Genomic DNA, 27,763 nt, shown 5'->3' on the forward strand with positions numbered 1-27,763 from the left:
TAAAATAATTTGTTGTTTTATTATATATCTTCAGAATGTCATGATTATCGTAATGATGTTAGACCATGATAATGTTGGTCGTTTGTAGATTGTGTAATGATACTACTCACATACACATATAAAACATGTACAAAAATATAAAACATCATAGTAAAATATCTCGATATGTTTGAGGTTGATTGTGTCTCAACAAAACTAGACTTGGACAAAAATGTCACTTAATCTCGTTAACATCCAATCTGATTTATTCATATTAAATATTGGTAAAATATGGCTTTCACTAAAGACTGTAGTTTAAAGTTACATCCCTCCCCTAAGTAAGAAGTACTTTAATGCCATCTGATAATCCATTGTTTTTGCAATTTCAAATTTTCTAAGAACCATTTAACATAATTAGTCACACTAAAGAGTTTTATGTTAGAAAATAGTTAATTTATGTTAGAAATATTTGTTTTTCCTAAAATAATCACTATCAAGAGAAATTTTACATTACTTTAAGACCAAAACACAAATCTTGTAAATTTTCTAATATTTTACTGCAGATTGATAACAGGCAATGGCATGGCCACTTATAGTCTTCAATCACAATATATATTTTTTATTTTGTTTTGTAACAATTTAATTCTTCAATCCTTCCAAAATCATGTTAATATAATGGATAAATGGATAGCATGCGTACCTCCTTATTTGTAGGGCATCATCAGACTTCAGATTGAGCTTAAACATGTTAAAACACACAAGTGACAATTTACTATAGAAGTTTTCTAAATGTTTTTTAAAGCATACTATGATTCTCAAGGATTACAAAATGTCTATTAAAAGTGTATTTACCCTCCACATGTGCATAATGAGGCACACATAAATGCAATTCAAAATTTCATATTTACATTTTTGTGATAATGGTCATAATATTCAACTTTCGATGCTATAAAGTCTAAATCAAGTTAGTTAAATACAGAAATAAATTGATTTCAGTTACTTGTAACACCTCAAAGTCTCCCTTTATCATTCAAGGAAATAATTGGAATTATATTTTAATGTGATAACATGGGTCATTAACTATGCTTTTGAGAAATAAAAGTAATATTTTTGTCATTAAAACCTGAAGAAAATTAAGTCTCATAACATTTTGTCAGTTTTAAACACAATTTAATGTTAGAGGCATGGTGATTTAAAACATATAAAAGTCGTAACAGTTTAAAACAAATTATAACTTCAGACAATCAAATGAAAGTACTGAAACAGTTTGATACATTCAGATCTTCAAACCCACTGTGAGTGTGAGATATTATTGCAATTAAGATTTGTTCTGGACAAAACATAAACAGATAAAAGTTTTTCTCAAGATAATCATAAATATAAATAATTAAAACAGAACAAATAGTAAACATTGATTAATGTCATGACAATATGGCAGAGACAAACCAGGACGGAATACTTCTATATCACAGACGTTACATATTTACATAAATAAATAGGTCATTCACTTAAAAACAATGTGTACACATGAAAGAAAGTAAATGTCACATTTAGGTACTGTAAATTATCTTAGCAGACTTTAAAATGGATTTTCGTCTGACTGTAAACACAATAAAACTTATAACAGTGTAAAAACAGTTGTTTATTATTCACTTCAGATTATAAATCAATATAAAATATAGAATTTTCTTTTGACAGGAATATCAATAAGTCATTCCAGTTCTTGTCTTCATGTACTGTAATGTGCATTTGCCAATGAACTAAATAGTTTTTTATGAAGAATCAATTTTTTGTGATTTTTTTCTCATAAACTGTCAATTAAGAATTGCAGTAGTCATACAGTCATATGCTGATTTCAATAGACTCTGTAAACATACAGATAATTTACAGCTCCTAATTTGTGAATTTTTAATGTGTAATTATCTCCCCTTAGGATAGATATATGTATCCTTTTTGTTACATTAGTTGAAGTGATATAATCTCTCAATCATACTTACAATACATTGGAAATTTGTGTTGATGTTAGAAATTATAAGTAAAATCAAGTTTTATTTTATTACTTTCATTATTTAAAAATTTGTCAGGAAGGGGAGACAATTCACTAATTTCACTCAATACAGACAAACATGTACACAACAAAATAAACAAACATAAATTAACAAGAGTAAATAAATAAATAATTGTTCATTACAAACTTGCTGCAATTTTATTCTATAGCACTTTATTATACAGATAATCTTCACAAAGAAGCAAGCTTCAAATAATTCCAAACGGTAGCACCACTAAATGTTAATCAAAAGCTACAACTTTATTTAAATTATATTGTAAAAAAGTATTATTTTTAAAGTAGAATGTTTTTGTTCCTAAATAATGTATAAAGCACAGTTTTACAAAATTATATGCCATTTCAGTTCAGAGAATTTGAGCTTTTCATCTGTTAAAAATAAATCTTTTTCTGAAATCCTTAAATGGGTGCTCCAATATTTAGGATTTTCATTCCTATACATTGAATTTAAAAGTGTATAAGAGATTCTCATTCAGGTATTTGTTTTAACTTATTTATTGATGAACATTAAGTTGAAAGACAAGACTAACTATACTTGTCTAATTATAAATTATCAACAAACTCAGGCATTATTCCATGTACATGCAAACATACATGTAAATGTACATACAAACATTCTATAACTATTACTGTAGATAATTATATGACTATCACTTTTATAATTGGCACAATTACAGTCACTGCTATATTTGATTTTTCTACTCTATTCATCTAAAGCTACTATAAATTTCTTCCCTTTTGTGCTGGTACCATTATCAGCTATACCTTATACATGATATAGAAATAGTTTATTTTCTAAAACTAAGAATGATGCCAGTATTTTGTCAAGTTTCAATTATTTACTTTATTTACTTTATTTAATACATTATTGATTATGGTTTTTCTTCTGTGCATTAGAAGGAAAGTAAATGTACGAGATACACCTTGAGAAAATCATTCCATCTCGCTTCTTCCTACCGGTATGTATTTTTTTAACTTAAAAAATGTCAATGTTAATAGTCTGAAAGAGCAAATTTAAAACTTCATGATTTTTTTTAATCCTCAAACAAAGACTGTTTAAAGTCAAGGACAAAAAGTAGTAAGGCAAATTTAAGAAATTTCCAACATAGCTTTAATCAACGTTTGCAAAAAGAATGCTTCTGATTTGATTGCCAAAGTGGTGTTTATTTGAGTAACACGTCTATGATGGTTTGATAGTGCATTTTTGTAACCCTTTGATTCCATTGAGAGGATCGCTTTCATGATTATTACACAAATTCCTCCTACATGTAATTTATGTCAAAATTAGCTAAAAAAAAATGTATGTACTCGAAATCGAAAATTTGTACCTTCATTCTTAGCATTTAATAAGTTGACATGACAGTTTTCTTGTAACTCTCTTATTTTCTAATGAAACAAATTTATGCTGTCAGACATTTTACCATACATAAATCTAGTTTATGAAAGCTCACATTTCTCATTGTCACATTTTGGCCTTTCTCTTGTAGATCTTGGTTTGTTCACTTGTGTTGTGAACCATGCTCTGTACAGCAATGCCATGTACACCATTTCCAGTTACTGTCAAATCACTGTGCTTTCTCTGTTTCATTGAGAATGACAAGTCGGAATTGTCTGAAAGGTACATCATACTCTCAAGAAATCTGTGTGAATTTCACAGGAACAATTTCAAACTTGCATAAGCACTCTAGCTATCATATTTCCCTGAATTTTTCTATTTCAATGAGAACCTAAACACTACAACATAACTTCTTCAATATCATCATCAAAATGGGAATGGTCTATTGCAGAAACAGCTGGCTTTGCCTGAAATGTTGTGTTTGGTTGCCTGCCTCTCTTTGGCAACATTTTCGATGAATCGAACACCGATGAGTCATTATCATCTAAAATACCACTGCCCCCACCTCCAAACAATGACGATGCTCGTTCACCCATTAGTGAATTTGTTGTAGTTGATTTTTTATTATTATCCTCCCAGGGAAAACCTGATGTTTTAGTTGCCGTTGTTTTTGTGTTCCTTACAGGTGGTTTGAAAACATCCTCACTACTATCTAAATCCGTGGACTTTGTTGGTTTACTCGCCTGATTTCCAAACAGTTCTGACATTAAGTCCCCTTTTTTGTTTATTGGTGGTTTCTTGGCTTTGTCATCTTTGTCATAATCATCAAAGATCACCTGACCAGTAGATTTTTTAGTCTTTTTACCACCTCCTGTTATCCCACTACTCATGCCAAATGATGGCTGGTAGCCACCGACAGGAGGTGAATGTTTTTTCTGACGTTCGATGTAAGGAACTGTGACATCATCTCTTGCTGGTTTACCATGATGCATATTTTCAACAGGTTTAGTAAATGAATAACTACTTTTCTTACTAGACGTGGCAGACCCGGCATCACTGTCACGCCTCTGTTTATTGGAGGTAACAAAAAACAATTCACTTCCTCCTCCTGTTGTTTTCTTTTCCTCCTGTTTGTTCTGTCCTTCATCAATCAATCGTAACTTCTTCAGTAATTCATCTTTCTTCATTCGCTCCTCTGCCAGCTGAACATCCATTTCCATTCTATCTTTTTCGTCTCTTGCCCTTCTTTCCTGTTCATGTCTTTCCTTATCTCGTCTTTCTCTTTCTTCCCTCTCCTTCCTCTGCTGTTCTTCTCTCACTCTATGTTCCTCCGACTCCCTTTGTCTTTTCTCACCCTCCATTTTCTTCATCCATTCCTCTGCTTCCTGGTCCCGTTTCCTCTGTTCCTCCCTATCCCTAGACTCCCTCTGCCTTCTCTCCTGTTCTAACTGTTCTAATTCCCTCATTTCTTGATCGTCCCTCTCCCTCTGTCTCCTTCGGTCGTCCTCCTCAGCTCTTTGTCTTAGCTGCTCCTCTCTGTCTCTCTTATGTCTTTCTTGTTGCTGAAAAAAATGAAGATTCAAACATAAATAGAGAAAATTGTCATATTGATCAAATGGGAAGTATAAACATTTCTGATTTTTAAATATTAATTAACTGCAAATGCTATAAAACAAAAAGCTTAGTGTTTAAATACAAATTACATGCAGTTTCAGCGGTATTAAAACAACAGCTAAATTACACCATTCACTAATTTTACAAGATTAAAATAATTACTCAACAAAATAAACAATATTTAACCATATATTCCTCCATGGTACAGCTCTGTATACAACCCTGTATCACCTGAATGTCTATCAAAGCTGAATAAACACCCTAACTATTTATACAGTACAATCAATAATTCATCAGTGAGAAGGTCATGATCTACAGCGAAATCTTCTTCCAGTGACATTTATAATTGTCAAGGGAAATCTTATCTTTCTGTGTTACGAATAAAAAATACACCAAGACACAAGATCCCATTTACACAGTTAATTTTGAAGAGCTGGCCTTTCTACTATACACCAAATCTTATGTATTCATTTCATATAATGCAAAAATAAAGGTATATATCTTATTCAATATTACTATATTAATATTATATTCACAATTATTTGCACACGGGCTTTTGGATTAATTATTAATGCTCCTTCAGTAACGGATGTATGGCATAAAGCTAAAAGATGTTGTATGCTTCTTTACTTTATTCTGATATGGAACCTATATTACTAACATAAACTAAGTTTAAATAGTGATAGCAGATACAGTGAATGCTAATAGGAATAAAGCTACTATATAGTGTATACACTATAGAACTGTTAATACAGATATACTTAGTACAGTGACTGGATACTGTACTACTAATTACTGCAAATTAAGTACCTATGGGTATATGTGTCTTATATATCTGACAAATCTAATCACATCTACAAATGGATACTATTTCTGGGGCTAACAATACAACTGAATGTCTCGTGACTTTGAACACAGAGACAAAAAGCAAGAGACTGCTTCGTATATTTTGCATTATAAATGTTAAAAAGCTACATTAAAGATATATTGCTATATGTACATGAAAAGATTCAAACAGCAGAAGGTTACATTTATCAAAGTTGGGAAAATTAGACAAAAATACAAACAAATAAAACAATAACTGACAAGGCAACTTGTTACTATATCAAAGCAGAACAAGGGAGATAATCATGCAAGAACTATATACTACTGATTAGTGACAGGTAGACTATAGAACACAGATGTGATACCTTAGGTTGCCTATCAGAGTTTGGTTGAGAGGGACTGTACTCATTGCTTTCTGTTAGGAAGGTCGGATTGGCACTGATTTTTTCTTTCTGACGGACAGTCCTGTGTTTTTTCTGCCAATGAAATGATGAAGTACAGCTTAGATTTTTTTATCATACTCATCTTTTCCTTGTCTACTTTTTCTATTAATAGTTGTGTTGAATCATAGTCATAAGGTCAATTTTGTTTTAATGGTAAATATAAAGATCCATTTTTTAAAAGATGTTAAAGTTATATACTGCTGAATAGGACTTGGTAGTTGTTTTACATAAATCACTGTTAACTTATAAAGGATCATGCAGGGATTCTAAAATACAGGGGATTTTTCTATAACTTATCATGCAGTGCTAAGTAAAAATTGCAAGCGTTTGCATGCAAACATTGAGATTAAAACTTTTCTTAAATATTAAATATATACAAATGCTGCAAAAAAAGATTCTCATTAGTTGATGTGTCACACGGCAAGGGAAATCCTGAAAGTGTAATACATGTTATAACATTCATTATGTATAGCACAGTGTACAGAGTTATCCAATCAAATCTGTGATTCTGGAGGAATACCTTGTCTGGGTAACTGCTGGAGTTATCTCCCCTTCTGTATAAGGGAGGTTTGGAAAATACTGATGATTGATCAGAAAACTTCTCTTTTTTCTGTAGAAAATGGAATGTATCGTCATTATTTTTTATCCTTATCTCTAATTATTACATTCTTTGCATAGTGTCAAGTCAAATTATTTACGATCATTTCTTTATTTAACAGAAAACCCCATTGAATGTATTGCAATTATTTTTCTATAAAAACTTTTAAAAACTTTAACCTTTTAATTTATTGACAACACTAGTAAAACAATTGACAAAAGATTGGCATATGGTGTTTAAATGCTGATATCAAAAGAATAGTAACAAATTATTCTTAAATGTGCAGATGAATAAACAAAAAAATTATTTTACAAATAATAAATGTTTGATTAGAAAACTTTTGTCTTTTATTTACAAAACCAATGCTACCTTTTCATATGAAAGCTGATAGGGGTTATTCTCTCTACGGTTGCTCAACATTGGCTTCGAGAAAATTCCTTCATCAGAATTCCTGTTTATCTATAAAGCACATATGATTATGAAAACTATAAAATGAAATTTCAACAAAATTATGTGCAAATACTTAATTGGTCACAAATTTTGTTTTTATATGAAAATTAAAAATGACCATTCCTTATAACTTATATTACTTATAGTGATATTTTGGTCTGATTTAGGAATATTTCTAGAAAAAATATATCATTTCAAATGCCATTAATGTTTCTTAGTTGATAGATATTACATTTTGAGGACATGTTGAAGACTATCTGTAAAATCTGATTTTGGTAAAATTATAAAATGACCAGAGAAGCCAAGTTGATAATTTTTTTATTTACTATATATATTTACACAGTAAAAAAAAAATCTCGCAGTAAAGTTCTTGTGATTTATTATGACATAATATTCTTGGATGAGTATTTTTTCCAGCTATAAGCAAACATCTGAACATATAAAAAATCTCAGTTTTAAAGAATCACTGCTTTAAACATATTTTCTCCACTGATACTGTACTTTAGAACTTAATACATGTATATTAGCTTGAAAAAGTTTTGTGGTAGCTCAAAAGTTATATTTAATCAAGTCAAGATAAAAAAAAAGTTATGATCTGTTTTTAAGCTTGTATCAAACTGCACATAGAGTTTTAAGCTCTGTAACATAAAGTACTCTTAAGACATCAAAACATAGAAGACAGGGTACAAAACTCTGCACAGCACTCCAAGAACTACCTGATCTATTGGTCCTTTCTGTTTACTCCCAAACATCAGGGGTTTAGAAAAAACACCTTGCTCAGAATTTCTGTTAGGCTAGTAAATTAGAATTAAAAAAATATCTTGGTGAAAAATTTAAAAAAAAAAATTATTATCTGCAAGTGAAAAATAAATACTATTAATGATCAACTCATTGCCCCCTCTCCCAAAAAAAAACCCAATGAAATCAGAAATATATATATGATTCCAGCAATTTTAAATTACAAAAACTAGAGGCTCTAAAGAGCCTGTGTCGCTCACCTTGGTCTTTGTGAATATTAAACAATGGACACAGATGGATTCATGACAAAATTGTGTTTTGGTGATGGTGATGTGTTTGTAGATCTTACTTTACTAAACATTCTTGCTGCTTACAATTATCTCTATCTATAACAGTACTTTCTGTGGAAAATGTTATTGAAAATCTTCAAATTTTAACAAAATTGTTAAAAATTGACTATGAAGGGCAATAACTCCTTAGGGGGTCAATTGACTATTTTGGTCATAGTGACTTATTTTTAGTTCTTACTTTGCTGTACATTATTGCTGTTAACAGTTTATCTCTATCTATAATAATATTCAAGATAACAAAAAAAACAGCAAAATTTCCTCAAAATTACCAATTCAGGGGCAGCAACCTAACAACCAATTATCCGATTCATCTGAAAATTCCAGGGCAGATAGATCGTGACCTGATCAACAATTTTACTTCCTGTCAGATTTGCTCTTAATGCTTTGGTTTTTGAGTTATAAGCCAAAAACTGCATTTTACCCCCATGTTCTATTTTTAGCCATGGCGGCCATCTTGGTTTGTTGGCCGAGTTACTGGACACATTTTTTAAACTAGATACCCCAATTATGGCTAAGTTTGGTTAAATTTGGCCCAGTAGTTTCAGAGGAGAAGATTTTTCTAAAAGATTACTAAGATTTACGAAAACTGGTTAAAAATTGACTATAAAGGGCAATAACTCCTAAAGTGGTCAACTGACCATTTTGGTCATGTTGACTTATTTGTAGATCTTACTTTGCTGAACATTATTGCTGTTTACAGTTTATCTCTATCTATAATAATATTCAAGATAATAACCAAAAACAGCAAAATTTCCTTAAAATTACCATTTCAGGGGCAGTAACCCAACAACAGAATGTCCGATTCATCTGAAAATTTCAGGGCAGATAGATCTTGACCTGGTTAACAATTTTATCCTGTCAGATTTGCTCTAAATGCTTTGGTTTTTGAGTAATAAGCCAAAAACTGCATTTTACCCCTATGTTCTATTTTTAGCCATGGCGGCCATCTTGGTTGGTTGGCCGGGTCACGCCACACATTTTTTAAACTACATACCCCAATGATGATTGTGGCCAAGTTTGGATTAATTTGTCCCAGTAGTTTCAGAGGAGAAGATTTTTGTAAAAGATACCTAAGATTTACGAAAAATGGTTAAAAATGGACTAAAAAGGGCAATAACTCCTAAAGGGGTCAACTGACCATTTCGGTCATGTTGACTTATTTGTAAATCCTACTTTGCTGAACATTATTGCTGTTTACAGTTTATCTCTATCTATAATAATATTCAAGATAATAACCAAAAACAGCAAAATTTCCTTAAAATTATCAATTCAGGGGCAGCAACCCAACAACGGGTTGTCCGATTCATCTGAAAATTTCAGGGCAGATAGATCTTGACCTGCTAAACAATTTTACCCCATGTCAGATTTGCTCTAAATGCTTTGGTTTTTGAGTTACAAGCCAAAAAATGCATTTTACCCCTATGTTCTATTTTTAGCCATGGCGGCCATCTTGGTTGGTTGGCCGGGTCACGCCACACATTTTTTAAACTACATACCCCAATAATGATTGTGGCCAAGTTTGGTTTAATTTGGCCCAGTAGTTTCAGAGGAGAAGATTTTTGTAAAAGTTAACGACGACGGACGACGACGACGGACCAGGTGAGCTAAAAATGTAATAATAATACAAAACTGACACATGCAATTTTGTTCATGCAAACCAATAAAGACATTGCCATAAGGAAATGTGTTCATGCATAAATCTACATAAAAACAAACTGAACTGACTTTTCTTATTCTCAAATGGAACTGAAATGGTCAAACAAATTTTGTTAATAATAACAGGCAAAATTATACATCTATATTAATTTTACTTATAAAGACATTTGTTTTGTATTTCCAACCCTGATGCTTCAACACAAAAGGAAACTCAAATACAACACATGCACAACTTAACATTTGGTGAAAACTTAACAGAACTAAACAAAGGTGTGTGGTACAAGGTGAACACAACATCAAACAAAGTGAGTACCTCTTGTGTAGTACTATAGTCATAACCATGTGGTTCAGAACTATAATTTGTCCCACTATGTCCCTTATCATACGAGGAGTTCAGGTCATTGCTAGTTTTTTTGCTATCAAATTCTCTGTCTTTATCAAAGCTGTTATTTTGCGTTGATCGATAGGTAAGGTTTGGCTGTTTTTTAGACTCTTTATTTTTATGGATACTTCTATTACTACTGCCTGCTGTTTGGAAAGCCATTTTAGGTCCATCACCTCTCTGAAACTGTGCAATAATTAAAAAAAAAACAATACACAAAGCTAAGGACACAACACCACACACAGAATGTGAAACACTAATTGAATTATCTCCCTTCCCAATAATGTGAAACAAAACAAAAATTACAACCAAAGTACTGTGAATCAACATATTTAAGGATTGGTTTAACATCCAACATAATGAGAAACAAAACAAAAAACACAATCATTGTACTGTGAATCATCTTATAAAACATTTGGTTTAACATCCTACATAATGTGAAACACTGTGTAAATATACTTATTCCCACAGAAATTAATCTGCATGGAAAGTTAGAATAACTGAATAACTCTTAAAAATATAGCTTCTTCTAAAACCAAACTTTTATTGCATACACCTGAAACACCACAACACAAGACACCCTTGACCATGAAACATACAAAATTCATCAACCCACCTCTTTAACTTTCCAATACATCTGTAAATATTGATACATAACCTTTTACTCATTTGTTCATTTAGGATATATCTTACTTTATAAGACTTTCTACATTTACAATATCTATTGCCTTTTTACAGCAAAATAGAAAATAGAAAATGTAATAACTTGCAATTTGTTAACACAAGAGTTTACAGACTAAATGCTAGATAGATCGATGTACCTAAATTCAGAATATGTTCAGGAAACTGAATGACTACATACAACTTCTGCAGTTTGCTATGACTGACCTAGATCAATTCAATAGGTGTCTCCAACACCATAAGAACCTAGGATAAAATAATCAAAGCTGCTTTAAAAAAATAACTGCATGATTTTTTTTTGGTTTTAGATTTAAGATTCAAGTTTGAAAACATTCTGATACACTCTGCTATAATATTAAAACATGATGAACAGGCAAATGTATGTAAAGAGATTTATACACTAGTACTGTAAATAAACAAGATTCAGAACATAATAAATAAACTACCTCTCTTTGGAGACGTTCTTCTTCTTTCCGCTTGTCCTCAAACATTTTCATTTTCTCTCTAGGTGTTATATCATGTAGCGATGGATTGCGTTTTCTACGTCCTGGTGGAGGCGTTCTATTTGGCGTTCCGCTATATGAAGCAGGTAATTTTTTACCTTTCCGTAAACTGTAAATATTTGCTAGTTCAACAGCTTTTACTTTTTCCTGGAATGATAAATTTAACAAATTTCAAACCAATAAAAACTTTAAGAAATGACAAAGTTAAAGGACTATATTATTGGGTCATATCTATGACATTTTGTTACTTTCATTTTTCAACCTGGTGAATTTCATTTAAACAATGATCTGTGAGAAGTAAAAGGAAACTGGTTTAACAGGAAATCTATGCATGATTTTGAGTGTTGTCTTTTTCTATATTTTTGTCTAGATACCTGTGTTGATATTTACTGACTTAAGTATACCAGCAGTTCTTTTTAACTTCATTACCTGTATTTTATGGTTTATGTAATTATGTTTAATGTGTTGTTTTGGAATACTGTAAGTTTCGGGAGGTTCTTTGGTTAGTTGTGTTTCATTGCTGTATCATCCATGTACATCCTTTAACTCCAAGTATTATTCATATATATATCAAACCCTAATACAAATTTTGTAAGAAAGATTAGTAAACAAACCTTTAATCTATTCTGTAATTCTTCGTTGTCATTCCGTAAACTTTCCATCTGTTTCTGAAAATCTCTGTGACGTGCTATTTCTATTCCTAACTCATGACGATGATTCTTGTTTAAATGATTAATATGTTTCTCTAATTCCTATATAAAGAAAAGAAACATCAAATCATTCAAACTACAAGTTTATCTTTAAATCAAATATCATGATTATAAAAGTGGGCTACGACAGTTGGGCGTGAGTTGGCATACACTGTTGCCTAAGAATTTAATAAAAAAGTTTCTCTCTCTCTCAGAACATCATTCTTATAATCTATCATGTTAATTTTGACAATACACAATTTGATATAGCTCTGAGAATTGCCACCTCCCTTGTTTAGTTAGTCTGTTAGACTTGGTATATTTAGCAAGAAAATGGCTAACAATTCAAGGCATCTATCAAAAATTTCTGAACTTTAGAAGTTTTTGATAGATACCTTCTTCGTTGTCATTTTGTAAATTTTGTAAATTACAATCCTAATCTATTTTTAGAAATTGCCTGACATTTGGTTTTTGCAAGAACTGATCATTTGGTTTATTTGAAGTGTAATAAATTTTGCCTTGTATATATATACATGTACATATTAACCCTTACCATGCTGAATTGTTTTTAGAAAATGTATAATTTTCGTTTATTTGCAAATTATATGCAAATGAGTTGTACCTTGCTGCTGATGCATATTATTTCCATTTCTTAATCTAAGATATTGGTTCAAGGGGGCGGCCGAGGTGGTTGTGGTAAGGAGGCAAAGTTGGTGGGGGTTGGATGGATTGAAATTTGCCCCAAAGTTGGTTATCCTGTGCAAAACGCTTAATTTTTACAATTTTTCAGCCCATTTCTTGACTTGACAGTAATCCCTATATCTTGCTTACAGCAATTGCCCCTACATTGTATCTTAACAGATAAGACAAAAAAATAAAATTAAAATAAAAGTACAGCACAATAAATTTACAGTTTTTATTGTCTCCACTAGAAAGTACTGTAAATTCTGAAATTATTGCAATGTTTTTTTATTGGGAAAATGAGACAGTGTTATAATCCAATAATCTAAACTTGCATTTTGAATTTTATATGAATTCAACAGGATTTTTCTTTCAAATAAATATCTCAAAAATTATAATCGCGTTTTACCTTTAGTCTAAAATGACAAAATCGCAATTATAAATACACTTGATAATTTCTGAATTTACATGTTCAGTAAATGTCGATCTTTAGAATTTGATTATTTTCCAAAGATGTCGTTTTTTATAGCAACTATATTTTGTATTTAAGGGATCATTTGTTGGTTTTAATAAATCAGTATAATTTTCTCTTGTAATAGCAATTGGTCAATTGACTTCAAATGTTTATAAACAATCATCAATTTCACATTATTTTCATAACTTTAAAAACCACAACAAAGATCTGTCCAGATAATACCCCTGTCTTTAATAGTTTTAAAGGATTATTTAATGGCACTCAATAAAGATAAATATGGTTGACTGCCCCAGGGGTCAAATCCTTCATTATTGATTGTTATTAAAAATCTATTGTGTATTGGCCCATTGACAAATTCTAATCCTTTGTACATATCCTACTAGAATATTTCTAGTGCAGGTGTCACTATCATGACTATAATTTCAAAAACATTTACTATCTTCATCCTAAACTTCCTGGATAATAAATTCCCAACAAAATTTGCCATGACCATAAAGATTGCATGTTCAATGATTAATGTACTAGACAGTGATAATAATATAAACAAATCACTGGGTATACGTATAACAATAGGAGATTGAATGTAAAAAATTAATGACAAGAGAAATTATTGATCATCAATTGTCTTATTGATCAGAAAATACCTGTCAAATCAACTGATCAAATATAAGATGAAGGTTCAGAGATATATAAGAGATTTGATTTCCATGATCATGATGATAACTAAAGGAAAAACACAGTGGAACAAGGCACCTTTGATACATGTATATACAATGTATATATGCATATATATAACATATAAATTAAAGTGATTTTCCCCGTTAAAATTTTTCATATGCAATATAGACATGTGCAAAGAATATATACCTTCAGGACTTACTTTTCAAAATAGTTCAGATTGATTTTTGTTTATTTTAAGGTATAAACACAAATTTTCATTCCTTTGTTGAAAAATATTTCACCAGTTTTTGTCAAAAGTTTCTTGGTTTAATTGTTGCTTAGTCATGCAATTATTGGTGACAACAAGTCCACAGACATCTTTCTTGCCAATACAAATAAATGTATGCAGAAAAAAATCAAAACTGATTTGTTTTGCAATTACAACTCAACAAAAAAGTTTAAAGAATCATACATCTTAGGATCTACAAAAGTCAACTGATAAAAATTTCTATAGAGTATGTCCTAATCATCTATAGTTTCATCAAAATTTTGTTTTGCGGTTTTAGAGGAGTTGTGCTGACAAACTGTTTCAGTAGCATATTCTTCAAAAGAATTTCAAAACATGGCCAAACCATCCCATAAGTTACCCTCAACCTGAGTCAAAAAAGGTCTTTTGTTTCTTTGTGTCTAGTAATGTAAGAAATCTCGAGATAACTTTTGTTAAAGGATGATAGCAAATTAGAGAGTAAGCTCCCCTGAATTGTTAATTTCTCTTGAAATACAAATAAAAAAGGAAATGAATGTTATACATGTAAGTATGCACCATTTAGTGCATTACACATTTTGAACTTAAACTAGTGTAAAGATGAGCAATTATTCTTACCCTAACTTTGACATCCTTTTCTTCTAAATCTATTTCAGTTTGTTGTACTTTCTTTTGTAACTCCTGTCTTTCTAAAAGATTTTTGTCTTCAGCAAGATTTTTATATTTTTTTAGTTTATTTTTAGTTTTATCGAGCTCATCCTCAGCATCCCTTAGGTATCGGTCTGTCCGTTGATATTTATCCTGTGTTTTTTTTAACTGTTCCCGTAAAGTTCTCACTTCGTTGTTATGTCTTTGCAATAGCTGCGGTATATCACTCTCCTCATTTTCAAACTTCCCTAATGCCTTTTCTTGTCTTTTTTGTGTTTTCTTTAACAATTTGTTCTCTTCTTTCATTTCATCTAAATTCAACCGGAAATCTTGAAGTTGATTTTTTAATTCATTAATACGTAAGTTTTTGGAGGACAACATTCTCTGGACGGCATTGTCTACTTTTGGTTCCTGTGACTGAGCTGTTGCTCTGCTTGATATTCTTCCTTTGTGTCCTCGATTGGTCGGAGGCTTCTTCCTTGCCGTTACTGTCAAAAAAAAGAGGGGATTCATTTTTACAGTTATGCTTGTACAACATGACTATGACAAAAAATATCAAGACATGATACACAGTTGCCAGATAAGCTACAATGTAACATCATAGAGTGTTAACATTACAGTACAGTTTACTGTTGAATTAATGTAACAAACTGACCACATGGTATATATACATATTGTAGACTGTTATTTAATAATTCATAGAAACCTTGTCTATATACTAATTACCCAGATTTGGTTCTGAAAATAGAACTTCACATACAGTGTTCTTATCATCTTAATGCCAATCTTTGTTGACTAAAAATCATAAATAATTCATGAATATATTTATACATATATTTGTATGTTGATTCTTTCCCTTTAAGCCCCAGTCCCACTAGACCACGATAGCACCACGCTCACCGCGATCTAAAATAAATTTAGATCGTGGTGAGATCGCGGTATGAGCGGCATGAAAATGTTAACTTTCGTTGCTTTCACGATGCTACTACGTCCTTATTACGCTTCTACAACGCTCCTGCTATGATTAAACCATGTTCTCACCGCGCTTATTCTGCGACCTCACTACGCTTATAAAGATCTTACTAACGCTCTTCACGTTCTCACTATGACCGTACCATTAGTAATCCGATTGTAACACGATCTTACTGCGATTATAGCACGTTTTTACCACGATTATACTACGTTCATACCGCGATCTTACTACATTCTCAGCAATACCGTCAATATCTTGTTTCATATCAATATAGTTCCATTCCTTCTATTTCGGATTAAAACAGAGATTTCTCGGAAACAATACAGTCATGCCACCAAAATCTACTAGAACATGTGGGCGTGGTGGTAGGGGTTGATGTAGAGGCAAAGGGAGCAAAGTACGAACGCCATACTAAACTACAAATAGTACACAAGAAACTAAAATTAAAAATAGTACAAGACTAACAAAGGCCAAAGGCTCCTGACTTGGGATAGGTGCAAAAGTAGTGGGGTTAAACATGTTTGTGAGATCTCAACCCTCCCCCTATACCTCTAGCTAATGAAGAAAAGTAAACGCATAACAATACGCATATTAAAATTCAGTTCAAGAGAAGTCCGAGTCTGATGTCAGAAGATGTGACTAAAGAAAATAAACAAAATGACAATAATACATAAATAACAACAGACTACTAGCAGTTAACTGACATGCCAGCTCCAGACTTCAATTAAACTGATACTTTAGTTTAGTATAATACTTGTCATCAAGAGATGTCGGAACAACCAATCAAACCTAAATTACAACCTATTGCTGGTCCATAAAGCTCAAATGACGATATTTTAGTGAACGATAGCAGAGATGACACAGATGTGTCAATATATATAGGAAGATGTGGTATGAGTGCCAATGAGACAACTCTCCATCAACGTAAAAATCTATAAAAGTAAACCATTATAGGCCAAGGTACGGCCTTCAATACGGAGCCTTGGCTAACGCCGAACAGCAGGCTATAAAGGGCCCAAAAAATACTAATGTTAAACCATTTAAACGGGAAAACCAACGGTCTAATCTATATAAAAATGAAGAAGAGCGTAATAAGGATGGCAAGGGCGTGCTAGAATTGTACTATGGTCGAGAACAGCGTGGTAAAGTTGCAGTGGAAGCGTCATTGGGTCACGGTGAGAACGTGATGGTCGTAATAAGGTCGTGATAACGTCGCTGTGAGATCGTAGCACAATCTCTCCGAAGAGAATCACGCTTTTGCTACGCTCTCGCTACGATTGTACAGCGACCTTTGCGATCTTAGTGTGCTCTCACTACGCCTCTACTACGACCTTATTTCGCCACGACCGCACCACGATTGTTTCAAACATGTTTAAAGTTGGCCACGCTCTTCACGATCTTGAAGACCTCACCACGACTGTGGTAAGACCTTACTGCGACCTACACGATCGTACCACGATCATCAAAATTTGCATTTTTTTACAGATCATAGTGCGATCGTGGCCTAGTGGGACTAGGGTATTAATAGCTTTTACTTAAAGCTTCTCTCAATTCTAACAATTAGTATGGTTGACAGTACATAATTAATATTTCATTTAATCTTTGCTGACAGTCATATGCATTATAATCTTTGTACATGTATTCTGCATGTATAAAAAGCTTTATATGTATACATTGTAAGATGTCATACAATATTGAAAAAAAATAAATTAAATATTGTCAATTAGATACATGTACAAATGTAATACTCTGATTTAGCCATTTTTACAATCTATGGTTATTTGATGATAGAATTAATGAATGACATAATTTAGAAAAAATAACACATAAAATCATCATTGTTTGAAAGTTGATCAATGCTAATGTTTTTTTTAATAATAGAATTATACATGTTATATATATACATGTATATATTTTTGTATGTCATACTATCATGTTCCTCTCACCTTGAGCTACTTTTCGTGTCTGCGGTGATTGTTTCTTGACGCTCTCGTCGTCCTCATCACTAACAAATGAATCACTGTAATCGTAATCATCATAATCATCCTTGTCTTTATGTCCGTTATATCGAGACGCCATGTTGATTTTGTTGTTATCCCAGAAATCCTTATATTACTGTATTTAAATTATCATATCAATTTAGGCTCCAAACACCTGTAAAAACATGTAAATATATATAGGATATATATATAAAAAATAAATTGGTGTATTTATAAGTGAAACTGTTACCTACTGCTCACTGATAATACCTCCGCCCAAATATATTGGAAAACAGGAAGTTGTTGAGTGATGAATCTGAAAATGCATCACACAGTATAGCTGACTTATATAAATTAAAATCCAAAATGTCACAACAGACATTGGAATAGCAAACATGATGTGATATATATACATGTTCACTGTAAGATGGTGCCAAAGGAACATCCCCGTCCAAGAAAGGAAAAATTAACAATAGGGGACTAAAATTCATCCCTTTTGTTGTATGTTTTAGTGGATCGTCCCATGTACATGTAAATTGAAATATCTTAATCTAGGAAAGGACAGTTCTCACTGTTTACATTTGATTTATTTAAAGTAAGTTCCTTTGAAAAAAATTCTGCAGTATATTTAGATAATATTTGATTATTTAACAAAAAATTTTTTTTATCAAAATTATGGTAAGTGTTGTTGAATTTATCAATTAAAGGCAATTCAGACGGGTCTTCACTGAGTTTTGTCATAAACTGTGATTCATAAAAGTACAAAAACAAGTCTGCTATTAAAGGGGAGTAATTAGAACCCATAGAAATACCTACAACCTGTTTATGAAATTTGCTGCTGAAACTTAACTGGTTGATCAACTTTGTTTCTGAAATGTATACAATGGATGTATATTACTTGCTATACATATATGCGTGAGTCCTTCAACGACAAGGATGTGTGAAAACCTTAATAGGTAGCTATTGGATGATTTGGCTGATGTGATGCTCGAATATGAAGATAAGAACTAGGTACCGGAAATCTAGTTCACAATTTCACTTCAGTTATTTTCAGGGGGTATGACTCAAAATTATGGACTTGTAAAAAGCTCACTGCACGTACAGGGAATCATTAAATGGCACAGGGCATCATTCGGAAAAGGGCAGGAGAACTCAGTGTTCTCCCCAGAAATTTTGGATAGCATCACATTTTGCGTAAATAAAAATAACTATTTTATTAATTTCGTTTGTCGCGTCGCGTTGATGCTCTATTTCCTTCATATGTTTTAGTTTATATTGTTCAATTCATAACTGAGAATACAATTAAACTATAACCACAAAAACAGTTGGTTCAGTTTATGTTTTCTTTATTCATTTATAGTTACAGAATTATTTTTTTCCTCTTGTGCCAAATAAAAATAAATAATTATGTGGTTTCAGTTACCCAACAATAAGTCAAATGAATGAATGGTTCATTATAGATCAACCTGTATATATACAAAACTAAATATCTAGTACACAAAATTAACTATTTTTTATAGTATATCAAGTAAAGATAAAGTAGCAAAGTAACAAATAGTCTGTTAAAGCGTAGTTTTCTCTCTTGGTATATTTTTTTGTCTACTGTCCATCTGTTGTCATTATCGTGAAAATGAGGATTTTTGTCATATCTGGTCCGGTTCTGATCCGTAGTTTACACAAAAATGTGCAATGGCGGCCGTAGAAAAATTTACGAAAATGAGTCCGAGAATAAACATTGTTGACAAGAGATTGTGAATGAATAAGACACTTTTAATGCATTAAATGGATGAAACATAAACTTAAGCCAATTATGATAACTTTTTAAAGAAGTATTAAACTTATTTTAGCTCTAAACCAAAATTCTCGCTCTCGTATTACCGGAAGAGAAAGAAAGTAATTTTTGGAGAGTTTCACAAATAAACGACCTTTTTAAAAAAAATTAAAATCGTTTCAATCTTTGAAGTTTCGTAATACAAAACGTAGATTTCGAATTGTTTTGTGATTGCATTATTATTATTATTATTGGTTATTGCAGACACGTGGTATTAGTCATGTCACAAGTGTCGGCTTGGGATATTCGCATCCGAACAGTTATCACCCTGAGGGCAATTAACACCTAGCTATTTAATCTCTTAATTGCCTTTAGTGTCAGACTTAAAGGGATTAAAGGTGATATAATTTTTATGATTATAATCGATAATAGATGAAAGTTCAAAATTGAGGACCAGTAAAATAGCATCTTCAAAATAATTATAGCGTCGCAGGAATAATTATAGCGTCGCAGGAATTATTATAGCATCACGGTGAAAAAATATAGCGTCGCGGTACCGCGACGCTAAAACGGCCTGGGGAGAACACTGGAACTGCCATCTGAAAACAATCAAGCTGAAACATGGGCATGACAGGCCTATATAATTAAGAAATAATTCATGGGGGCTTGAAAACATTGTGATTTTACCCGGGTTTGCCCTTAATGCCAAATATTTTACCCTGAGCGATAGCGATAGTAAAACCATGAATTATTTTGATTCTAATAGAAAATTAGGCAATTCTTTTGGATTGAAGGGCTATCGGTGAAGGCAAATATTTGCTGTTCACATTGATATAAATAAATTAAAAGCACTATTAAATTGGTTTAAAAAGAACGGAGCAAACTAAATTACTGACATGCTTATAAACTATTGACAATATCGTTATTACATTGTAGATAGTTTTGGATGAATTCAAATGATAAATTACTTACATGTCTTTTATGTACAAAAAAAATTGGCTTAAAGCACATTTTAGCATTGCTTGTTTACGTTTCCTTGTGATGGTTTTCAGTTTCACAAGCAATTGTTCACAAGCCTACATATTTTCCCATAAATTCTTATATTTTCACATCATCATTCTATGACTTGGGGAAGCTTTTGGGCGTGTACTCAAAACGTTTGAAGGACGTCATGATAGAATACTAAGAATAGTCTATAATAGTTGTAATTGTAAATAGGTGAAAGTTTTAAATGTAGATATTAGGCTATCCTGATATGAGACTACTATAACACAGTTGTATAGTACTATAGTAGTCTCAGAGCTATCATAGCTTTGAGAAGACTAGCTGTGTGCCCAACACTGTCAGACTGTCACTGTACAAAGTGTTCACGGGATTATACACAATCTCATAAAGTAGAAGTAACATGTTATTATGTAGTATAAAGCTTTCGTAGTGGATAAGAAAGTGATGTCTTTGCCCTATTTTATTTTTTGTAAGTGTCCATCAGAATGATTGAGGAAGAATGTGTGTACAAGCAAGCGAAGTAAGATACTCTCATGAACTCCACAGTTCTAGTAAAAATTCATGTATTATTGTCTAATTATTGAGATAATTGACTCTACTTTTTTTATTGAGCTTGACACAAAAATGTCAAAATAAACATTGATATTAAAAATTATATGATACAAAAACAACATTTTTTTTTTCAATTACCTGATAAAAGTTCAATATTTCCAATGTTTTTAGATATTTTTGCAAATTTCTAATGCAACGAAACGAATGAACACATGTAAAGTGAAACTATTTGACCCCGGTGTGCATTTGTTTACCTGCCCAGCAACAAGCCACAACAGATGTGTGAAGAATTTGTGACGTCACTGGAAGTGGGGACAGGAAGTACCATTTTGTCGACGTTTTATGGGTGAAAGATAAACCCGGAATAAATTTATGCAAATCCAGCAGAAATCTGAGCCATCCTTATATGATACGATTGATTACCTAACATTGATCAGCGTTCGATATCTTCTGACCATTTCTTTGCTTTAATTTTTCGTCAAAATGGTGATCAAAGTATACATATCGTCAGTAACTGGCAATTCAAAGGTGAGGTGCATCAATGTTTACTATTTTTGACAGTTGAGTGCCCCACCTACTAAATTTAAATGTAAACAAAACATATTCATACGTCTTCAGTCTTACCCTAAAACAGTTTTAAAATAATGTGATACTGTTGTCAATATTGCATTTCTGGAAGAAATTGAATGTCTGATAATGATACTGATGAGAAGATAGATCTATAACTTCAATTCTGATAAGATTAGCTGTTTCAAATGTTATGTTTTAATGGAAAGAAGCAGACTGGTGTTAGAATGTGAACCAGCACTCAGGCATTGAATAAAATAAAAATGATGAAACTGTGTAGCTTTAAAAGACGTCAAACTCTATCTGTCATCAAGTACCTGACTAAAAACATGTCCCTCTGGACTATTAAAACAAAACTTTAAAGACAGGGTATATCAGGGTGACATTTGACTTAAAATATATATATTATACCCCACTTATGAAAGTAGAGGGGCATTATGTTTTCTGGTCTGTGGCTCCATCCGTCCGTCTGTTCGCTTCAGGTTAAAGTTTTTGGTCAAGGTAGTTTTTGATGAAGTTAAAGTTACATCAACTTGAAACTTAGTACACACGTTGCCTACAAAATGTATGATATGATCTTTCTAATTTTTATTCAAAATTAAAGTTTTGACCCCAATTTCACGGTCCACTGAACATAGAAAATGTTAGTGCGAGTGGGCCATCCGGGTACTATGGACACATTCTTGTTTTAGAATTGGTCTGAATAGTGAAATATGAGTCTTATATAAATACCTGTAAATGGGGACCAAGTCTGTATTATTATTTTTTTAATTCAATCATGTTAATAAAAGAAATGGAAATACCGTGACGTTTCCGCTATTGGTTCTGTTGTTGAGGACTTAACATTATTTAAGTTATGACGTCATATTCAATGTTAACAAAGAAACGCTGTTATCAGGTTAAATGTTTTTTCTTATCAAACAATTATGAAAAATGATTGGGTGTTGAATTCCTTCCTATATTTGTTGATGTCATTGCTGATAAATATACATTTAATTTTTATTTTCAAAGTCTCATGCAAACAAGACCATAACAGGAAGTAGATCTGAAAAAAAAGTTAACGATTTTGAGTTCATTAGTAGAATGAATAATCGGGAAATTTTCCCGTAATTTTTTTATATTTTTTTTAACGATTTTTCTACTGTATAAATTGGGGACTTCATCCACATATGAACCCTTTCATTTTCTATGTTCAGTGGATCGTGAAATTGGGGCCAAAAGTCTAATGTGGCTTTAAAATTAGAAAGATCATACAGTACTACCTGTGACTTTATCTTATTAATGGTGGCCATAAAAAATATGTTCGCCATGGTGGCCCTATATGTCCATCATCATACCCCCTGTTGCTTTTTTAAAGCAATTGCTTTTATGCCGTCGCGTATGGCCATCTTTGTGACCCAGATCAGAGACTCCGCCCAGATCAAGCCATAGTATTTTGTTAAACAGGCTCCTGGTCAGTCATTCTTTAACACCTATGTATGTTTTCTAATGCAATACATAGCTTGAAACTTTAAAAAAACGTTAGTGGATTTAAGAAGTTTCAGAATATGTTCTTGTAGATGTATTTTTGTATTTAAAGGGTCAACCGTTTGACTATCAAATAACATAGAAGTCCGAGTGAAAAAAAGTACATTTTTATAAATGCGATTCCGTTTTCCGCCGTTCGTACGATGTTTCAACAAAATATGGATTCATTTCAGTTGTTGATTTAGTATTGAAAATTTAACTGAATTATCTCCTAATAAATACGTTTTTTTATGTTTAATTTGTGTTTCTTTAAGAGGTCAGGTGCTCTTGTTCATTCATAAAATTATCGTTCATTCATACATTTATCGTAAAATCAAAATCACTACACAGGTTAATGCGTAGTGTCAAATTATTACCTGTAATCTAAAAATAGACAAACTTTATTTGCGCAAATAATTTAGCGGAACGAAACCCTTGTTGAAAACACATAACAATTCCTTTTCTGTCAAAACTCCGTAATATTTATCGATCACCTTACTAATGAAATGGACCCGTCCAAACGTAGTAGATGCCAAGTTGGTCCAGATGAAGAGATATTTACAATTTGGAATTTTCTAGTTTATTAATACATAGATTGAAAAAAAGTACGTCTTTTTAAATATCATGATCAAAACTGGGTTTGCATAACAAATGTGACTTGTCAGATGAAACCATTATCCTCGTCTTTTCAGTGAACAAGCTTAAGTCTACTACGTTTGTTGACACTCGACGGTCCACCGTGTTAGCAATTTTATTTCACATGTTTTCGAAATATTGAAGATCATTTTTCGCAATGTTTCCTAAAAATTGATAAATATCAAAGCAACGTAGAGCTGTTTGTTCTTGTTCGTATAATAAAATTGAGAATGGAAATGGGGAATTTGTCAAAGAGACAACAACCCGACCATAGAAAAACACACAACAGCAGAATTAAGGTCACCAACAGGTCTTCAATGCAGCGAAAAATTCCCGCACCCGGAGGCGTCCTTCAGCTGGCCCCTATACAATATATATACTAGTTCAGTGATAACGATTTAATGTCATGTTTGTCTGTGATGACCCCCCTTTTCGGGATTGCATGAGAATTGTAGTTATCTCGTACCCACATGCACTTGTTTCTATCCATAGGAAGGTCGACTATCCATATAAAACTATTTATATGGATAATCGACCTTCCTATGGATAGAAACGAGTGCCTGTGCTCGTACCGCATCAGAAGGACACATATCAACTGAGCAATAATGTTTGGAACTTAGTTTTTAAAATGATGACAAAGTAACATTATGAAAATATTTTTATTAAGCTGAAATATACATTTATTCTTTACATGTTTATGTCTTGTAAGATATTTTATTTCTTTCCCGTTTTTTAACATTTGCGTCTGGAAAGTTGAAATGTTTTAACTTAATCATTTGTGTTAATGGTTAAATATAAATTAATAAAGAAAATTGTTAAAATTAAATCAATAAAGGAAATTACTGCCAAGGAAGTTACAAACACTACCAGGGGATAATCCATGATGATTTCTTTTTGAGTTAGGCCAACTAAAATTAATTAGTAGATTTTCATCCAAATTTTTGAAAAAAATGGGGCGGGTGGGAGGATTTTATTTTTTATTTTTTATTTCTTATGAAACCCTCTTGTGACTGTTCTTCATATACCCTAGTGTAATAATAAGCTTATATCATGTATATACATGTATTTATAAGGAATCGTACATAATTTTTCAAATCTTAAATAAAAATCTAGTGTTGGCAACAACTCACGGTTCCACATGTAATTGCTGCTTTAGCAAGCTATTTTTAGTAAACGGCATAAACATACGAGAAATGCTCTCTTCAGTTGGACTTCCTTCACCAAATTTATGTTTTTTTGTCTTCATAAAATGGAACAAATATGCATTGGTATGCAACACAAGAATTATGAGTACAGAATAAAATGAAAACTCAAACAGTTTTGAAAATAATAGGGTTGGTGCTTTTATGATTCTTCTTATAGATGCAAATATAACTAGATTTGTAATTGCTAGCAATAACGGATGGCACCCTTCCCCCATTGCCAGGGTAACGGCAGCCATTTTGAAATTCCTTAGTCAAAGAGTGCATCTACACTTGCAAATTAACATTTTTTTAAAGTTTAATAAATTTTGGAGCCTTTTGAAATTTTTGACATTTTTGCAGTTTCCATGGTAACAGCGGCCATTTTGAAAATTCTGAAGTCAAACTGTAAATCAGCACATGCCAGTTACCATTCTTGTGAAGTTTTTTCCACTTTGGAACACTTCGATGTTTTTCGCATTTTTGCTGTTTCCATGGTAACGGTGGCCATCTTGACCATTCCAAAGTCAGAGGGACAACTTCACATGGTGGTCAACATTATACCATAGTTCCATCAACTTTGGTCCATTCTATTCTGAGAACTGCTCCGGACAAAAATAGTGGAAGAAAAATAATAAAAAAAAAGAAACGTAGAATCACAATATGTCACCCCAACTCCGTTGAGGGTGCCATAATTAATATGTAAAACATGAACTAAACAAAAAAGAAGTTGTTTAATTACTCTTTTGAGGGTATTGGGACAGAAGGTGTTTGCTTTTTGTAAACAAAAAAACAATAGCCATGGGTAAATCTAAGTGTATGTTTGCCGACTTTTTGAACTCAATATACTGTCATAAATCTAACAAGTTCGTGCTTGTGTCAATTGGTTTAACCAGTTATATTTGTACCAATGTGTTCCACGATTCTTGCTCTTTGGATATAATTCATAGTAAAAAATTCCTGACACAAAGTCATTTTATCAATAAAATAATCAACGGTTCTAATCACAGAAATGTGTGTCATGCCGCAATTTGCGTTCTTGGACACAGCGTATTACTTGAATCCCGAGTATTTCATGCCCTTCTCGTAATCAATCTCTATTCTCGGTAGATGATTTGTCACCATAGAGCTGCAGAATCATTTTAAATTACTCGGAAGAAATACGAAAACCGAAATTTGAAACAGGAAGTTTTGAATGAAACGAAATGTTTGACCTTTACCGGAAACGGAAATGAACAAAATCCTGAAATCGTAAATTTTTAAAATAAAAAAAATCGGGGCGGGGCGATTTCAGTGGGGCGGGCGGGGATGAAAATCTATCAATTAATTTTAATTGGCCTTATATGTTTCAGCATATGTATATTTGACCCCAACTTTAGCCTGGTAAACGTGTTGTCTCCTTGTGAAATATAAAACATATTAAAAATGACTTTCTGCTAAAGTCTTTTATTTATATAAAGTTAAAACCTTCTTACTTTTAACTAGACAACACTCATGTCAGGTTTAATTCTTGTATATATGTGGATGAAAAATAAAAGTCCCCAAACATTAACATGGCAGCAATTGCTTTTACAGCCTTTAAGGCTTTGATTAATACACAAGGTATTACTCAAAAACTAGTCAAGGATAAAGGGAAATCTTGAACGCATTGAAGTGTTAAAATTATATAACTTACAGGTCAGGTGTCTCAGGTAAAATATATATGTATGTGTTTGTCAAATTTAATAACTGTGATTATGACAAGAAATTCTAAAATAAAATGAAACAATAAAACTAGTTGAACAAACAGCTTAATCAAAAAATAATTGTCTCCTGACTATTAGTTTTGATATTATACCTTTTAAATAATTTTTGATCAATTTAAGTTATTTTTTATATTAAGTCTATTTTTTGGTAGTGAAGAATAAATGAATCTCATTTTCAAATATACTGCAAACATTTACAATGCGTGCCTTTTTCTATTGACAAGGTGTTTCTCAAATTAATTTTCTAAAATCAAAATGGTTTATTATTTTAGATAGACTGATCTTAACATATGATTAAGATTGTCTTTAGGACTTATGCTAAATGAAATTTAGGCAATTCATTATTTCTTTATTGAATAAAATATTTATAAGTATTAGAAATATTCAGTACAGCAAAATTTGATAATATTTTTATTGTCATATGATATTTTAAACATGATCCATGTTTTGGAGGTTAAGCATTTCTTTTACTTTTTGTTCTTGGGTAAGAGACATTATAATGAGAAGGTAAATAATGTTAAAATGGATTTATATCTCAAAGTTGTTTTGTTAATTTTACAATCAAGAAATAGGTGTTCTTCATTGACCTACAAGAGGCACAGTTTACACATTCTATCCTTTCTAGGAATTTAATATTGTCCACTATTTTCTATTTTTAAATTATGAACAGAAATTCTCTACCTTAATTGACACAATCAAGTTTACAGTTTTTATCATAAGTTATTATTTTTAGATTTTTCTTTAAATTCATTTTTTATTAAGGACTTTAAAAGTCTTAATTCATTCAAGTCCCTGCAATTATTAACTTTA

General features: G+C 31.8%; 2 protein-coding genes across 12 annotated transcripts in view; one reads left to right on the forward strand and one right to left on the reverse strand.

The window, feature by feature from the left end:
* On the reverse strand, positions 1-21,658 carry LOC139493136 (lebercilin-like). Of its 10 annotated transcripts, none has more exons than XM_071281300.1 (8): positions 21,573-21,658; positions 17,958-18,165; positions 15,009-15,526; positions 12,235-12,372; positions 11,564-11,767; positions 10,368-10,622; positions 6,185-6,295; positions 1-4,942 (listed from the first exon to the last, which is right to left on the reverse strand). In XM_071281300.1, exons 2-8 carry the CDS (start codon positions 18,088-18,090, stop codon positions 3,779-3,781), a joined length of 2,523 nt encoding a protein of 840 aa, XP_071137401.1. In that variant the 5' UTR covers positions 18,091-18,165; positions 21,573-21,658; the 3' UTR covers positions 1-3,778. The 10 variants fall into 10 exon arrangements, with proteins under 10 accessions (XP_071137401.1, XP_071137403.1, XP_071137400.1 ...); XM_071281302.1 differs by lacking the exon at positions 10,368-10,622 and adding an exon at positions 8,027-8,104 and having other exon boundaries at positions 21,457-21,622; XM_071281299.1 differs by having other exon boundaries at positions 21,457-21,622.
* The window catches only part of LOC139493140 (golgin subfamily A member 6-like protein 25), a 24,341-nt gene continuing 18,212 nt past the window's right edge, over positions 21,635-27,763 (forward strand). For both annotated transcript variants that reach the window (XM_071281311.1, XM_071281312.1), the window contains exon 1: positions 21,635-21,846. In XM_071281311.1, the coding sequence (XP_071137412.1) occupies positions 21,802-21,846 (45 nt within the window). In that variant the 5' untranslated portion in view covers positions 21,635-21,801. The remainder of the gene's footprint in view (positions 21,847-27,763) is intronic.

Source organism: Mytilus edulis, chromosome 10 (genome assembly GCF_963676685.1).
Source record: "Mytilus edulis chromosome 10, xbMytEdul2.2, whole genome shotgun sequence".
In the NCBI taxonomy this organism is placed as follows: Eukaryota; Metazoa; Mollusca; class Bivalvia; order Mytilida; family Mytilidae; genus Mytilus; species Mytilus edulis.

Coding starts and splice junctions, on each gene's coding strand:
- LOC139493136 (XM_071281300.1), bottom strand. CDS start 18,090: ATGGCGTCTCGATATAACGGACATAAAGACAAGGATGATTATGATGAT. Junction 11,768..12,234: donor AATTACAGAATAGATTAAAG/GTTTGTTTACTA, acceptor TTATCATTCCAG/GAAAAAGTAAAAGCTGTTGA. Junction 10,623..11,563: donor AAGAACGTCTCCAAAGAGAG/GTAGTTTATTTA, acceptor ATTATTGCACAG/TTTCAGAGAGGTGATGGACC.